Below are 17,692 nucleotides of genomic sequence, written 5' to 3'. Positions count from 1 at the left end.
TTGGGATGTGCTACGCTTGTTTCTAATCTTCGTGTGCATGAGGGAGTATGCACTCGAATTCTTCCCTACAGAGTCAGTAGGGAAGACGCATGCCTCTTCTCTTGGGAACCCATTGGGTTTACAAGTTCTGCATGGATGGTTTTCCCGTTGTGGTGTCTCCTTCTTGTCATTTCCAGGCTCATAATTGGCAACTTCGGACAAACATGCAGTACTTAGCATGTAGAGAGACGTGATTTCTTGCTCGTTAGCTATTGTGAACCGGGTTCCTGTGCGTCTTGGAAGTATGTCCAAGGTAGCAAGGATATGCATCCAATTCTCAGTCTTCCGGCTCTTGAAGGGGTGCAAATTCCACGCTATCCCTTTCCTCATCAATCGTTTTGTGGCATGTTTGGCATAAGTGGATTGCAGTGGACTGGGTTGTTATCGAATCCTCTACGAAGGGTCGGCCACCCATGGGATGGACCTTCCAAGTGCGCAGGTTAATCTTGACTGTTTGGTTCCTTTTCCGGATATAGATGTGATTTGTGTCCCAATCATGGATCATTTTCGTTTCTCTCATAAAGGGGCGTCCTAGGCTGCAATCATATGAAACAGGCTTTTGGTCGAAGTTCATCACCACAAAGGTGTGTCGGAAGTTGGTCCCAAGGATCTTGATCTTCAAGTCCCTTAGGAGGCCTATGGGCCTTGCGGTGGCTCCATCACCAAGTTTTACCAATAAGGTTGTCATCCATGGTAGGTGCTTCCCCATTTTTCCCAGCATTGTTTAGTGACAATGCTTACTCCAGCTTCCCCATCCAGGATGGCGGTGACTTGAAGCCATCGAAGGTTATGGGTAGTGCTCTGTTGAGTTCATCTCCTTCGAAGTATTGCCTGAGTTTGTTAACTCGACGCCAGTGATTCCACGGGGCTCTATGAATTCATCTTTATCAGTCTCATTAGAGCTGTCTAGCTCTGCAGGCTCTTGCATTCCTACTCCTAGGCGTCCTTTCATCCAATCTTTCAAATCTTTCCAGCTCGGGCTACCTTGGAGTAAGGTGCCAATGGGGATTTGGATTTGAGAAGAGAGGAAGGAGGAGAGACTTGAAATGTCTTTGGGAATGGATGCAGTTTCCTGAGTTAGAGCACCCTTGTCCATTTTTAGGCTCTTGCAGGTGTAGGGTATTGAGATTTGGACTTCTGTGTCTGTCCTTTTCAGGCGGTCGTCCCCTAGGTTTTTGAGATACTCTGCTACTGGGTTTCCCTAGTGGGGGGTATCTACAGTAGTTGGTGCTACCGCTTGAGGGGGTGCTCGGTCTTGGAAATCTTTGTTATGTTCCCGAGCTTCCTCAGTCGGTCTTATGTCGGAAATCGAGGGCATGGTTCAAGGTATGCCGTCAGTGGCTCATTCTCTAGTTAGGCTTGAAAGTCCCTAATCAGCTCTTGAGCCGCCTTTAGCCTTTCCTTTTCTTCAATGGGTTAGGGTATTTAGCTAACTTCCTGGGCAGTTGGTTAGGATCAATCGGCTCTCTGGCTAGGGGGGCTGAAGGTAGCAATTCCTCCTCCTCAGATGAAGAGGTGATGCATTGGTGGTTATTCCGTCTTCAGACCTGCTTTTTATGACCACACGGCTATCTCCTTTGCCTATCTTTGTGGCCTTCTTCTTTCGCGAGCGCCTTGTCGCGCGTGCTTTTTTTGGGACATTCCTAGGGGATAGAACTTTTGCGTGTCCTTGATTTTGCGAGGTCGATGCCTCGGCTGTAGCAGTGTGAGCTGCAACCCTTCTTCTACTTTGCATTCTGGTCAGTGCATTAAGAGGGACCGTGTGGATGAAGCCATCTCTTATACTTAGCAAATTGATGTTGGTGCAAGGATTAGCTTCATGGGATTTTCTTGCTGTGCTTGCCCTTAGTGGACAGTCCTTGTACATATGGTCAATACCGCACCCTATGCATAAAGGGATTAAGGTGGAAGAACTCACAAGAGTACTTTCCATCCCTTTTTTGATCGGACACTCAACTACTCGGTGAGGTCCTACACAATGATAGCATTGCAGGGGTGGTGGTTTAGCCACGTTGTTCAAGTCCCGTCCTTGTGGAGTCGAGATGGCTAGGCATATAGGATACATGTGGTCTCTCTCCATCACATAGTGACTTAGGGTCTGGGAGGGTGGACTGTTCGATTCAAAGGGCTCGAAGGTGGTCCCTTTAGCGATTTCTCTCTCATCACCTTCTTCGAAGATTTTAGTCAAGGTTGATTGACGAACAGGGGTGGTTCGAGGTAATGGGGGCTGTGGTGGAAGTACAGGGGGTGTTACGGGCACTTTTGGTACCCTAAGAATTCCTCTCTGGGCCCTTCATGGCTTGGTTGAGGTGCGTTATGCAGTGCTGGTGCTAGCAAGGCCAACGGTTGCCTCGGGTTTGTTGGCAAGGCTTAGGGTAGGGCTTGGGCCTGAGCAGCTCTTTGTTGGTAGCAATTTGCAATTTCGTGATTGCCCCATCTTTGGCAATAAGTGCAGTAGAGAGTGGGACGGGGTCTCAAATGTGGACACTCCGTGCTAGTATGGTTAGCTCAACAAATCGGGCACCACACTAACTCCCTTTTTGGGTAAAGATGGGGTTGGCCAACTCGATCCCGTCCTTGGCCAGTTCTCCAATGTTGGGTCATTTGTTGCATCAAGGCTGCGGCCAGCTGTTCGACCTGTTGTCGTGAGGACGACTTCTTGCCCTTCCCGTCAGATCTTGTGCTGCTAGTAGTTTTGAATGAAGCTTTGGATGTGCCCTCATATAGTTCTCGGGAATGCGTTCCCTTAAAATTACCGTCAAAGTCCACAGCACTCTTGCAACATTGCTCAAAGGAAGTGTGGGCTAGGGCATATAAGAAATCATGCTGCAAGGGTGCATCATCAAGGCAATCAAGGAACCTGCTGATTAACCTCTCATCTGAGAACGTGTCTGTGTCGCTACAGCGAGAATGGAGGTATCTCACCCAGTTGATATAGTCTCGGATGGTTTCTCCATCCTTCTATTTTATGTTGTGTAGTTGCTCGATTGGGCTCCATCGGGTTCCTTGGCGGGAGTATCCTACCTTGAATGCGTCTTTCAAGGCTTCAAAGGTGGCCTTATCCTCAACCTTTAGTGATCTAAACCACTACTCGGCTTTGCTATCTAAGGTGAGGCCGAAGGCACTCACCTTAACTTGGTCATCCATGTGGCCAAATGCCTCGCAGATTTGATTAAACATTTCCAAATGTGGTATGGGATCTCCAGTTCCATCGAACTTGGTGATTAATTTAGAAATGTTGGCTGGTTTGTTTTGCTCGTCTTGGCCCTTGTGCTGGCTGAACTGGTGTTGGCGGTGTGATTCCAACAGCTTCCCCCCTCCCTATTTCCATGGCTATCCTCAACATTTCAAGAGCCAGTCTTGCCATGGTTGGAGCTGGTGCTAGTTGGGGTAAGATAGGGGGGGGGGGGGGTCTAGGCCGGGTAGATAATATATCATTGGGGGTCCTTGTCTCAAGGAAGGACCGGTTTGTGCTTCGTAAGGTCCCATATAGTATCCGGGGTATACCCCGCGAGGTGTGTACTGGTGGTACATTGGTGTCGCGGATTGATAGGATTGTGCAGGGTAGGCTCTCTCTCTTCGATAGGACGTTCTAGGGCCTTGGAGAGTAGGTTCCTGATCTAGGTTCGGCACATGCCTATGGTCTTGGTGTGAGTCGGCCATTCTAGTGGTTGGGATGGCTCCCCGGACTCGTGGATTAGTTTGGGTTGGGTTACTTTTGCTGTCCTATTTCCGGCCTGCGATCGAGAGGCGGCGTGGCCTCCCTTTTTGGTTGGTGTTCCATGCCTTTGTCCTTGGGATGCGGATTGTCTGATTGTGCGTTTCCCATGATAAAGTTTAGGAGTCTCGAAGCGAGACTTCTTTGTGAGTGCATACGGGACTATGGGTCTTGCTCCAAGGTAGATGGTCTGTCCATGCACTGGGCCACCAATCCTCCTATTTCTAAGTCAGGGGTAGCGCGCCTTATGCTAGGATGGTCCTCACTCTCATCGGTGTTGTCAAAGACCAACACTGTTTGGCGCCAGGTTGTGTTCACCAAAGAGTCGGATTTTACAAGCGAGGGAGTGTTGAAGGGATCTACGTCGTCGAACAAAGGGTTGTTTCGCATCAATTTTCCGGAGTGTAAGTGCATGAATGTGGTAGGTAGTAGTGCTGGATCCCTCTTTGAAACTGTTTTTTATGGAGAAAGGTACGGCCGTACGTTGGTTAAGGAACGGGTATTCCTTTCTAGACGGTACGGGCGTGGCTGATCCAGACACGGGCGTACGCTTCCTAGAAGACACGGACGTGACTAGGCGGAGGGCACGAGCGTACGCTTCTTGGAAGACACGAACGCACGCTTCTTGGAAGACATAGATGTGGCTAGGCGGAGGGTGCGGGCATACGCTTCTTGGAAGACACGGAGGAAGACATGGACGTGGTTGGAACGAAGGAACGGGCGTACTCTGGAGGAAGGTATGGGCATGGCTAGGCGGAGTAATGGGTGTACTCTTGAGGAAGGTACGGGCGTACGCTTGGGAAGGTATGGCTGTACGCTTGTTGAGTCAGACAGATCTCTTAATTGTGCAGGGACGACACATCTTCTGACAGCCACCCTCTAATATACTCCTAACTGTACAACAATACCTTTTTTGTACCCCTTTTTAATGCCCTTTATACCTTGTAAATGCAATTTATTCCGCCTGAATGCACACTGCTCATATTTGTGGAGCAGATTTGCTCAGAAGGAAGGAATGGTTGTGGCTAAGGAAGACACGCGCGTGGCTTTGAGAAGCGTACGCCAAAAAAATGCGCCTATCCTCCTTTGATTTATGAGATTTTGGGTTCTTCCTTGATGATTTTTTGTGTTTTTCTTTTTGTGAGTGGCTAGAGCTAGTCTCCAGCTACCCAATGGTACCTAGAATGCTTAACTAACCCTATTTACCTAAGACTAATTAAGGGATTGAGGTACTTATGTAAGTTTTGACAAATGTTGAAGAAAACAAAAATTCATGAACTTTAAGAGCAAAGTTAGGCAGTTACTTGTGTCTCCTGCTTCCGATGAAGACTCCCAAGCTCTTCATGCTCCATTGAACTTCATTGTTGAAGAAGACAAGATCAAACAAACAAGTAAACATATCAAACATACAACCACCGGTGGATTTGCATTCCAACCGGGCTATGCAATGACTCTAGCAAGTGATAGAGTGTAGAGGATCCTAAGCTAAATGCCCATCCCCGACAGCGGCGCCAAAGATGTTAACCAAATCAACATGCTATCATGCACAAGAGAAGGAGAGAAGAAGAGAAAGAAGACCATGCAAGGGTCGGTTCGGAGACTAGCACTTAGCCAACCTTAATGATGGTTAACTCCGCGATGTGAGACCGCTAGGGGCTCACTTGTGTCACTCAAATAGAGCTTCCACAAGCTAGGTAGAGAGCAAAGAGGAAGGGAGCTATGGAAAGCTCTACCTCTACTCAATGCCTGTGTATGCAAGAGGGATCTCAAGAGGAAGACAAGAAGAGGGAGAAGAGAAGGCAAGACAAGAATCATCACCCACATACACACACTACAATCAAGCAAGCATGCATCAATTAATACAAGCTTACCACCATAGCCACGAAAGTGAGAGAGAGAGAGAGAATAAACTCAATTGTGATAATGGGACTGTCTCCTTTCTATTTCATAAATCACTTATATACATGAGGTCACTTTTTACAATGGTCGGCCATCTATTTACAATTAGGGGCCCAAAACTGACTTCCTAGCTCTATGTACACCTAGGCTCATTCCTGTGACCGGCATTACACAAGTTGTAAGCTCTGTCATTCCATACATCTTTTTCGTGAAGCGCTTCGCACGGTTACATAATAATGAGTTACAAGAAGCGTAAGCACGCTTGAAAATGATGTTAACCAGTGTGGTTAACAAATAGAGATCCAAAGTTCACGTTCCATTTTTGGAGAGTGTTGTTTGACAACTTTGGGACTAAGTTACAGTTGTCTAGTGCATTCCATTCATAGACACATAGTCAAACAGAGACATATAATCAATTGGCCTTTGATGTTCTCAAATTATAATGCCATGACCAGTAGTCCAAATGGGAACGATATCTTCCATTGGTACAGGCAATCCGGAATGATACTCACTTATCGAGTATTGGTTGGATGTCATATGAGGCAGCATTTGGTCGTCGGTTCTCATCTCTTTTGACGAGACAGGTATCACCATCCCTAGAGGCCAACAAGACTGTCGAAACATTTTCGGAAATCATTGAGTGAGTTAAGGAGCGCCTTGCCAAAGCTCATGGGCCTTTGCCTATTCCAAAGGGACCTTTTCACGACATCTGTATGGTCTTCGTAGGCCCTCTTTCCGCATCATCTCGATCTAGAAACACATAGTGCATGACTATTGTGGACAGATTAAGTAATTTCTGCATGCTCATTCCATGCAAGCAGATAGCCACCACAGCGGAGGACATAGCTCGCTTGTTTATTCGGTTTTGGTATACCATTGGTGGTTTGCCATGTACAATTACATCAGACAGAGATCCGAAGTTTACGTCCCATTTTTGGAGAGCGTTGTTTGACAACTTTGGGACTAAGTTGCAGCGGTCCAGTGCATTCCATCCATAGACAGATGGCCGAACAGAGTATATATAATCAATTAGCCTTTGACGTTCTCAAATCATACTTGCCATGACTAGTAGTCCAAATGGGAACAATATCTTCCGTTGGTACAGGCAATCTTGAATGATACTCACTCATCGAGTATTGGCCGGATGCCGTGTGAGGCAACATTTGGTCGCTGGTTCGTATCTCTTTTGACGTGACATGTATCACCATCCCTAGAGGCCAATAAGACTACCGAAACGTTTTCAGAAATCATTGAGTTAGTTAAGGAGCGCCTTGCCAAAGCTTAGGAAGCGTATACTTGGCAAGCCAATAAATCCAGGCGAGATGTTAATTTTAAGGAAGGGGATTGGATCATGAAGCAACGGCTAAAGCAAGTGGGCAAGTGTTGTCCCAAGCTTTCATTCCGTAGTTTTGCTCCTTTTCTAGTCATTTAGAAGTTTAGTGATGGCCAGAACAACAACTCCTCCATAGACGGAAGCATGGTTCAGGTCAACGAATCAAATAGTTCTATACGAAGTTGAAGGATCAAGGAACCCATGAAGTGGTATGGTTGGATGAAGAATTCTTTCAAGAGTATCCCCAGTTATTGGTGGACTACTTGAAAGCCCTAAACTTGCCGCCAAGCTACGCAGGAGGGAATGTCACGTGCACCCTGCACTGGGCTACACAGTGACACACTAGCATCATCATTGGTGCAACATTTGTACAGAAATAGTTCCTTTTAGAAACATTTGTCGTATGTCGTGACCCCATTGTGAGCCCTCAGTCCATGGACAGTCAGGCACGAGCTACGGTGGTCAATCTCCGAGCCATAGAGGTCAGCAGTCCTCTTAACCCACTTGGAGAACCCCATCAGATAAGTGCATGTAGCAGTTAGCCGTAGCATAGGTTCGCATGTAGAAGCATCTTGATTCTATACAGTGGCTTTAGGAGAGTGCACTAGATAGCCCGTGGATTGAGAACCGCTGCCATCGAGGAGTGGTGGGTGGAGTACATATATCATGCCAGAGCCTCTTTTTGGACACATGCGAGAGGTAGGGTCACTGGAGAGTTCTTTCCCGTAGCATAGGTTTGCATGTAGAAGCATGTTGCTTCTACACAGTGGCTTCAGGAGAGTGCACTAGATAGCCCGTGGATTGAGAGCCGGTTGGCTGCCACCCATACAGAGCTCAGATCCATGGAGGAGTGACGGGTGGAGTACATATATCATGCCAGAGCCTCTTTTTGGACACAGGCGAGAGATAGGGTCATTGGAGAGTTCTTTGAGATTGCAGGCCCACACGGGCGGAGAGAGGGTATCCGTAGATTACGAGGCCATGATGGATCCATTGTTACAAACACCCCTCATGTGAGAGGCATCGCCCCAAATTTCTTTATGCCAGATGCACGTGAGTGGGTTGCTGCCTCCTGTAATAGACTGCTAATCTCTCCAAGGCCTGCATCCAAGGCCCTTGTGGTTGCTCTTGAATGAAAATCTAGCCTCGACGAAATCCCCTCTATCCTGTTAGATCTCAAGGTCCTAGATGAGGCTATCTGGAATCCGGATGCTCAAGTGTCTGTCGTGCCTCCAGGGGTCATCTAGGAAGAGAATAACCGGTGTGTGATCGGAGAAAGTAGTGTCAGCCAAAATACAAATTAGGCCACCACGATCGCAAGGCCACTCGTCTACATAAAACCGACCTAATCTGGTTAGGTTAGGGCATGTACTCCTCTTGTCGGATCTAGAAAAACACAAATTCCTAGGACTATGTCCAAACTTTGGTAGATGCCAAGGGTCCTATCCCTTGAGGGCTAGAATTGATTCCCCCCAAGTCGAGTACTCTGAACCTAATATGGTAGCCATGCCATCATTGAGTCTGTCCTCCGCCGACTCTAACATGTTAAAATCTCCACCCATACACCAGAAATCCGACTATGGGCAGGGACTGACAAACTATACTCCAAAAGGTGGCTTTGCTTGCTGTAGTGTTCGGCACGTATACATTCATCAGGAAGCCTACAACGTCCTTTGCAATCTTGATGGTCACCCATTGAGCACCGTCTAGTGACAATGGTGTGTGAGTCGACCACTGCGGGCAGCAGCTACTCACTAAGAGAAATGCATACTCGACCCGCTCGGTGTGCTTCTCTCTAAGGACACCACACCTTTAAAAGCACTATGGGTCCCCCAAACCCTGGATGTTCCATGAAACACTCCGTATATCTAAGATCGGTGGGAAGCGGAACTGTCTGAACTACCCTCCACTCGAAGAGTCTTGGGCGTGGGTTTCGATGGAGAGTAATCATTGTCGGTCTTGGGGCGAAGCTGTGCCTAATGGGCACGAATCCTGGTTTCCATGTGTAGCCACTTTGTTTAGGCCTTGGAGTATACTTACTCGGGGCTCCACCTGTCTCATAGTGTAGGTATCTGTAGGAGGGCAGATGTGGTACTGCCACTAAAACATGAAGAAATACAAAAAGAAGCACCTCCAGGTTGGAGGAAACCATCTTTGTCTTCGAAGCATCAAAATACAGGTTGTTGATATGCAAAACGCAACACGTGCAAAAAAAAGGGAAAAAAAGTTTTGAAAAGAAAGTGGCATGGTCTTGATGATGTGGCGATGGTGACATGGCACTGACACGTGGCAAGAAAGCAGCGCAAGGTCACCTTACAGGCTTGGAATGATGCAACTAGCTTTTGGAAAGCAAAAGATTAAAAGCTTTTTAAAAACTAAAAAGAGGAGCTTTTATTATTAAAAAGATGTTTTTTTAGACTAAGTGTGAGTTTTAAAGCGCTTTTCTCAAGTGCTTTTGGGAAAGAACTATAAATTCAGCTATTCTCTCATTGTTGAGACATGTAAAAAGATGTTTTTTTAGACTATAAGTGAGTTTTAAAGCACTTTTCTCAAGTGCTTTTGGGAAAGAACTATAAATTCAGCTATTCTCTCACTGTTGAGACATGTAAAAAGACAAGAGAGCTCTCTAGCTCTAAGAACTTGTACTCAAGACTCCTCCAAGGAGTTTTGTCTAATATCACTTGGAAGGGGGGGGGGGGGGTCGGCTCAAGGCTATTTCGACCCCTAGTGTGGTGTCTTCTCTCTCTACTCTCTCTTTTGTTTATTTTCAGATTTTCTCAAGGTTTTATGCATGAAATTGTTGTTTTCTTGAAGATAAGCCAAGTGCCTGTGCCACAGTCCTTACGAAGGCCTGTTTCAGTGGTATCAGAGTGAAGGTTATATCTCTCTCCTACGAGGGATGACGATCTTTACACACGGTGCTTTTTTGCTTTTTCTTCAAGAAATGGATAGCACTCACCACCAAGAAGAGGACCAAGCCACCAAAAGTGGAAAGCAAACTATGACCAACTATTTTTGAGCAACTATCTAAGATCGAGCAAATGAAGAAAGGGTCCATTATGCTGGCCCCCTTTGATCCTGCTGTCTAGGCTGCCTAGCTATGCTGGCCGCTTGCTGGACTGCCCTCCATGGCTGGCCGACTGGCTCTTATGGGCTGGCCGACTTAGCCCTAGCCCATCTAGGCCTAGCCGCCTTGCTGCCCAGGCCTTCCAGGCCTGGCGGACAGCATGCCCAGCTATGCCAAGGCTGTTGGGCTTGGCCATGGGCCTCCTTGTTCCCTAGGGTGGCCCACAAGGGCTACCCCCTTTGTAGGCAAGGGCCTTAAACCCTTTTGGGGTGGCCCACAGGGCTGCCCCTTCCACCTACATGCCCACATGCCCAAACCAAGTATGCTACAAGACCTAAAGCTAGGACTGGTGTCCAAGGCACAGTCTGGTACACCTCTACATCATTCCAGAGGGTGACTCACGTTATGGACTGGCATTGCTTCATGTGTGGGACTTGCACACCTGACCAAGACCATGTACGGGACTTGTACACCTGACCTTGGACGCTTAGAGTGGAACCTTGGCTAACTCGTCCCGGACTGGGGCTCACAAGGGACCAATTTCCACTTCAGGCTTCTATACATATGTCCACATGGCATCCAAGTGTGCGATGCATGTGACAACAAGGTGGCATTAATCTCCACTTCTCAAGGAACCTCCCACTCACTAGAGAGTGTGTAGTACTATGTGGTGTAATCTCTTTTGGTTAAAAAAATTATGTGCGATCCTTAGTGGAAACTACGCTCTCTTGTCTTTATGAGTTAATCATTGTGCTTAGTCTCATTCATATGGTTAATCTCATTATGCTTATTGCCAATTAACGTGTGTGCGCTACTCTGTGTGTTAATCCAAGCTTAGTGCTTAATCTATTTGCTCACCATTAAACAATTCTCTCATTTCCAACAATTGGTTCACTTAGCAGTGCACAAGGCCCAATTAGCAGTTGACAGCATTAGTTGGCAGTTCTCAACATTGCTTAGCACACTGCTAGTTAGTAGTCCTCAACATTTCTTAGTGAGGTTAATTCTAACACCAGTCCATACAGATTAGGGTTTCCATACAATAGGTATAAGTCCACCATGAGATGGGGGAGGCTTGTTTAGCAGCTGGTGATGGTGCTTGGGTGCCATAGAGAGTGAGAGAGATGGTCCCCTAGCTCATATAAGGGAGAGGGAGGTAGGTGGAGTAGATGGCTTTTGTGCTAAGTGTGTGGGAAACCCATCATTCAAGCCCACACTTTGCTTATTAGATGCTTGGGCACCCCACATGGTCCCAAAAGAGGGGTGCATGGTTGTAGCAAATCTTCTAGATTCACATGCAACTATGCATGATGCAAATGCTCATAATTTCCCCTCAAATCCCTTCCTTTCTCCTCTCTTTCTTCTCCCCATCTTGTACTTTCCCTGCTGGCATGGAGTTTTATTTCCCCATCCCCACCCCCGCTTCCCCTCCCCTACCTCTCTAGGTCAAAAATGTCGTTTCCCCATTTCCCATAACTATATTCTTTAGTGGCTCCTGGTTAATTTTTTTGATTGGTGTCAGATGATTCTTGTCAATGTGCTTACCCTTGTATTTGTTTGGTGCTTCAACAGAATGCCTGTATATCATGTGGAGCAGCAGCCAAGAGGGAAGATATGGCTCCAAATCATGGTATGTTTTGCTGATTCTTCTATTCGTTTTCACAAAATAAAGTATGAACGTCATTGATGGTAAATGAATTTGTTTGGGTTGATGGGATCTCCCCACTTGGTATGTGGGCCTTTGCTTTCTAACCGAAGGGCCTTTGGACCTTTCCTCCATAGTCATAACCATAAGTTTCTTTGGCCTTTTGGATCTCCACTTATTAGAATCAAGTCAAAGCGGTCGTCTTTCAGAGCTCTTCCATTTAATTGTGATATTTTTTGCGTGTGTAGAAATCAGCTCATATAAATTTTGTGGCCTTGTCTTGAGTATGAATTGTATTTGCCCTGCTTTGGGCTTAAATCTAGTATTTAGCTTTATTCTAGACACACAGACAAATCAAATCGTTAAGTAGCCACATCCCGAGCATAAAGAAATTTCGAAATAGCTGTGGCTGGACTCGATGGCATAAAGGATGTAAAAGAAAATAAATCATTTCCTAGCTGTATTCGTGGCATGAAGATTCAATAGCATTATCCCTGGCATAAAGGATCTAAAAGAAAATAAATCATTCAATCGCTTTGATATCACTATAATAACTGGCCCATGCTTAGTTAGAGATCAAACTACTCACTTCAATAATTCACTGTAAAAGTCCAAAAATTAAGCCAAGTGGGGGTTACTATTGTGTAAGCAACCAATTCATCTCTAGGGTGGGGGGTTGTGTTCTAGTCATATGAAGGAAGCCCTTGCTTTGATGCAACTGTAACATGCACCTGCAGTTAAAACTTGGTCCTAAGGAGGATCAAAATATAAAAACAACTGCATACTTAATTAAGATAATTATAATTAGAAAAATCAAACAATAAGCACACACAAAAGCTCTGATTCCATTGCATGAAGAATACCACACGCTTCATAAGCCAAGTAAATCTTATATAGGCTTCCAAGAGCCACCCGCCTCAAATACTAACATTGAATGCATCCTTTTCTTGACTCTTACTAGGTCCGTTTTTCATTTTACCATACCTATGAACCTTTGCATATGAACCATGTAAATAGAGGACACACGCCTCCCCTCAAATAGAAAATATCACACGAGTGAACACATTCCACTCCTAACATATGTAGACCTGACATTTCAACATCTCTCATTTGGGGACACATGTCCCTTGCCATGCCATCTCCTGGTCCTTGAATCACCACCTCCCCTAGGTGTGACTGAGGTGGACTAGGGGTTCTAGCCACTAGATCTAAACTCTTGCTAGTATTGGCCCTACTTGACGGCTTGCGACACTATAGGAACACGTTACCTTGAAGGTGGAAGTCTCGCAATGCCTCATCACGGGCACAACATGGGCACAACCTAGCCCATATAATTTGCATCATGGTACACCTCGATATGGTATGCCTCAGTCTAGGTACAATATGATTATGTGACTCAATAGGTCCAGAATCAAGCATAAGGAAAGGATTTTGTTCTTAATATAAACTGTAGTTTGCTATTGCTTCAGCCCAAAAATCATGAGGCATTCCTTTCTCATTCATCAACGCACGGGCAACTTCTGCAATGTGCCTGTTCTTCCTTTTTGCAACTCCATTTTGTTGCAGGGTGTACTTGCATGTTACTGGCTCTTTATCCCATGCTCTCATGGTGAATTGGAATGGAAGAATAGATTTCTTATGGAGATGGCACGACGCATGGTTAAAGGTCATAATTTGCCTCTTAGGTTTTGGATGGTAGCTGTTATGTGTGTAGCATATGTGCTTAACAGTTGTCCAACAAAAACTATCACTCCTTATGAAGCTTGGCATGATAGAAAGCCATTAGTGGCTCATATGCATGTCTATGGTTGCTTGGCTTATGCTCTTGTGCCTACGCAGCACCGCACAAAGCTTGATGACAAGGCAGTGAAATGTAGTGGATTTTGTTTCTTTCTTGGTGGTTCATGCATATCATGGCTCAGCAAGAAACATCTGACAGTGGCCACATCTTGCTATGAGGCGGAGTACAGGGCATCATTTACAACCACCATTGAATGTGTATGGCTCAGATGCCTTTTGGCATATCTTAGTGTTGGACAATAGTCCTCTCCTATCTACACTAACTCTCAGAGCGCATTGGCAGTTGTTGCGAGAAACCCAGTGTTTCATGCTCGCACAAAGCACATTGAGGTGCATTACCATTATGTCAGGGAGAGGTTCCATGCATGAGAGTTCAGCTTGGTGCATGTCTCTACACATGACCCATGTGGTAGATTTGTTCACGAAGGCTCGTCATGTAACTCCAAGTGGGCAAAAGGGGTTTCACAAAACACTCGATCATTAATGCAATTAACCACTTAAAATTGGTCACAACCTTAAACATATGCCCACTTACTTCCACAAAACTGTAAAAGAGAGATGTGCATATTTGACACCACATATAGGCTGAAATGGGCTGACCTCCCCCTTAGAGTATTTTATTATCCAAGGAGAAAAATATCATGTACAAGCTTTGGGGGAGTACACGCTCCAGATTTATCCACATACAACCATGAATAATTCATATACACAGGCTGCCATCAAAAAGCCCCATGAAAATGCCAAGAATATGTATATTCCTTGTGGATATTGGCCAACATAGCTTATCCAATAAATAGCCTACATAAAGCTGTTAAGCCCATATGGCTAAATCATAGGTCTATAAAGCTGTCCGTAAGCCCATATGGCTGAATCATAGGCCCATAAAACTGTCCATAAGCTCATATGGCTGAGATACAATACCCCATGGCAATAGCAAGTGCCCAATGGCTCAATTTCATGCCCAATGGCAATAGCAAGTGTCCAATGGCTGTCCATATATAACCAATGAAGAAGACAAATGCCCAATTGTTGAAAGTCATAATACAATGATTAAATTCCCTTGCCCTCAATATTTCTTTGTGAGGGAAGCGTTAAAAAAAGACCCCACCAAACGGTATACTTCATGCGCAGCCTTAGAGAGAGAGAGAGAGAGAGAGAGAGAGAGAGAGAGGGGAGAAATGAAATGAAATGATATATTAACGTCTCTAAGAGGCCATAGTGGCCTATGAGACCAAAACTGAGAGTACATCTGAAGTTGGTGTCTCATCAAAGAGAACAACTAAATGAGACTAAAAGTACAATAAACTGATTGTCCTACAGTTATCAGAACAGAACTGTAAGACTCCGAGATGATACTGAGTAGAAAATACTGGAAAATACTGAAAAATGTATATCAGGTAGATCTATGTATGTTGATCGGTTGAAGTGTTGCCCTCTCCTTAGATCAAGTATCTCCGCCATGGGGCTGTCTAGAATGGAGAGGTCGTAGAAGCGAGGTAGGCGCCTCCGATGCCGAGCAATAATGGCTCTGATCTGGGGATGGTGAGGATGCCGTGGTCGGGATCCTGGTGGGCGTGGCCAACGAGCACGACATAAGATAACTGCTCTATCAGTGGTGACTCCCTGGGGGGGGGAGAGAGAGAGAGAGAGAGAGAGAGAGAGAGAGAGAGAGCAGCCAGCATTAGGGTAGCCAGTAGCGGTGGTAGAGAGCCATAACCTTGTAGTAGAGAACCACCAAGAATAGAGAAGAGTTGCCAACATGATAGAGGCTAGTTTGCTGCAATAGAGCCTCCTCGAATGAAGAGAGAGGCCTCCAATTTATAGATTTGGGACCTCATGAGCTAGAATGGCAAGTAAAAGCTATAATGACAAGTGTAGAGCAGAGGTGACAAGTTGGAGGCCACTTGTCTTACTTTGATCCATTTGTCTTGTCACATATCTCAATTTAAGAGATGGTCCCCTTCATAAACTTCATCTCTAAAAATATCTCAACTCGTAGACATTCTATCAAAGGTGCTTTAGCAAGTCCCCATTTGCATAGCTTACGGACGTAATGTTGCGAACGGAATTTCCATTGGGGGTTGTCCAAAAATAGTAACCCTCCTAGCTCTTAGGAGTCTATTCCTTTGTATTCCACTTTATTAGAAATGTATGTGAGTACCATGTAGAAACATGTTTCAATGCTAGATCTCTCCCAAATCCTGAGGAGCTCGCCATATATGATTTCCACTTGACACTTGAGCTCCAATGCCCATTTCTCTGTCCAAGAAACCATTTGGGGTGCCTAGAGCAAGCTTCAGGTGCTTGATCTTTTGTATTGGATAATGCCCCATTCGCAAAGCTTTTACTTTCCAAATATTTAGACGTCGTGGAGTCCACCAGACCCCTTTCATAATGGGAAATGTCCGTGTTGGTGACATGCTCCCCCACCAGACCCCTTCTTAAAGTTATCCGCAACTTTATGCTTCAAGCCATATATCCAATCCAATATATATGAAAGAATCCATGTCCCAAATAAATGGGTGAGACCAAAAAGTCTCCATAATATTAATATAAAAATCATGTCCCAAATAAATGGGTAAAAAAATTACTCCCATAAGTCCAGATATCATAACCACGGCCCAAATAAATTGACGAGACTAATGAGTCTCCATAATACAAATATTCAAATCATATTTCTCTGTCCATACTCCATGTCGAATCCACTAACTCCAAGGTGTAGTTACTTGATCCCCAATCCCTAGTGTCACGTCATACGCATGCTACTCTCCACTAGCTTCCATGCTTACACATGCAAATACCAGGCTGAGGAATAGAAGACCGATTGACCGTGCATGTGGATGTAGAACGTTCACTGGATCTAAGTGCAGACATCAAGTCCGGAACCTAGCATACCAGATTCTACTCTACTGATACTTGGCGTAGATACAAGTTCCCCTCGTCAGTTCACATGACCCTTGGCGTAGACATAAGTTCCTTGCCAAGCAGGCGTCAATCCACATGACCCTTGGTATAGACATAAGTCCCGCCAACCAGGTGTCATGTCTGTCCTACCACTTGCACTCGGTGTTGGTATTCTCTGGCATGGATTTGTGGGAGTCAAACCTTAGCCCTTGGCTGGGGGGTGGTTCGAAGCATAGAACCTATGGTTGGGAGGTGAGCTCGCCTGCACCCCTCTTAGGGGGTTTGTACTAATCACTGGTGTTTTGTGTTTAGGAGATTCATTGGGCTGTAACACTTGGTATGAGAGTGACCTAAATGCGGAAGGTATCACGGTGGTCTTAGTAAGCTTTTCCATTTTTCTCTCCATGGATTTGCAAGAACGAGGTATTTTCTACATTTTTGAGCTAAGGTTGATTTGATGTATACTTGTTGAAGGTATCTCTCTACTCCATGCCTAACTTTTCATCTCAGGAAAAAAAAAAAAAAAGCTTATGCTTTTCAGGGTTCTGTTGACATGTTAGGTTACATGGATTTTGAGAGTGGGGGAAAGATGTGAGAATCGCACGTTTATATGTGCAGAGAACCCTTATGAAGCCATAATTTCTCTCAGGTTTAACTCCCATATGGGCTGCGTTTTTTGCTTAGCTGTCTATCCTTGACACATACTATCTACGTGTAGGCAAGGGGCTGAGTTTGGTGCCTGAAATTGTGGGAGAGGACTGTTACAACTTGCGCACAGTGGTTACGTGGGAAACAGATAGGTATGATGTGAAAAAGCACGACATGCCGGCTTCCTACAGGGCAGCAACAGGGCTAGTTCATGTAATGCACAACAAGACCTTCTTTATACCTTTATGAAGTGAGCATGAAGCAATCTTTTATAGACAGGAGGTAGAGATGGAGAAAGAAAGAAACTTTTATTAACGTCTTCAAAAGACCACTAAGGTCTATGCACTTTGTAAAAAAAGATTTTACAAAGTGTTACGCTGATCTGGTAAAACAGAAAAATAAAACACTGGAAAAAGACTACTTGCTACACATACAAGTAGCATCCTCAGGAATACATCATCAGGAATACAATAGCACGATGACCCAAGGTCCAAGGAACATCAGGCTAGGGTGGCTGGTGGAGAGGTCTCATCATCATCCTCAGGAACTGTATAAGGGGTATCAATGTCCACATGTCTTGTGTGGGCATCTCTGTATTGCCAGAGCATCTCCTAGACTTGGAGGTGACGGGCGGAGCGC

At 45.4% G+C, this 17,692-nt stretch overlaps 1 protein-coding gene across 5 annotated transcripts in view; it reads left to right on the top strand.

The window, feature by feature from the left end:
* Nucleotides 1–17,692, top strand: part of LOC147611393 (uncharacterized) — a 93,336-nt gene that overhangs the window by 43,135 nt on the left and 32,509 nt on the right. For all 5 annotated transcript variants that reach the window (XM_086784473.1, XM_086784475.1, XM_086784474.1 and 2 more), the window contains one exon: nt 11,629–11,686. In XM_086784473.1, the coding sequence (XP_086640599.1) occupies nt 11,629–11,686 (58 nt within the window). The remainder of the gene's footprint in view (nt 1–11,628; nt 11,687–17,692) is intronic.

Source organism: Cibotium barometz, chromosome 47 (genome assembly GCF_041138505.1).
Source record: "Cibotium barometz isolate CiBa-2024 chromosome 47, ASM4113850v1, whole genome shotgun sequence".
NCBI lineage: Eukaryota > Viridiplantae > Streptophyta > Polypodiopsida > Cyatheales > Cibotiaceae > Cibotium > Cibotium barometz.
The sequence above is the reverse complement of the archived record's forward strand: the minus strand, read 5'-3'. Positions and strand labels throughout refer to the sequence as shown.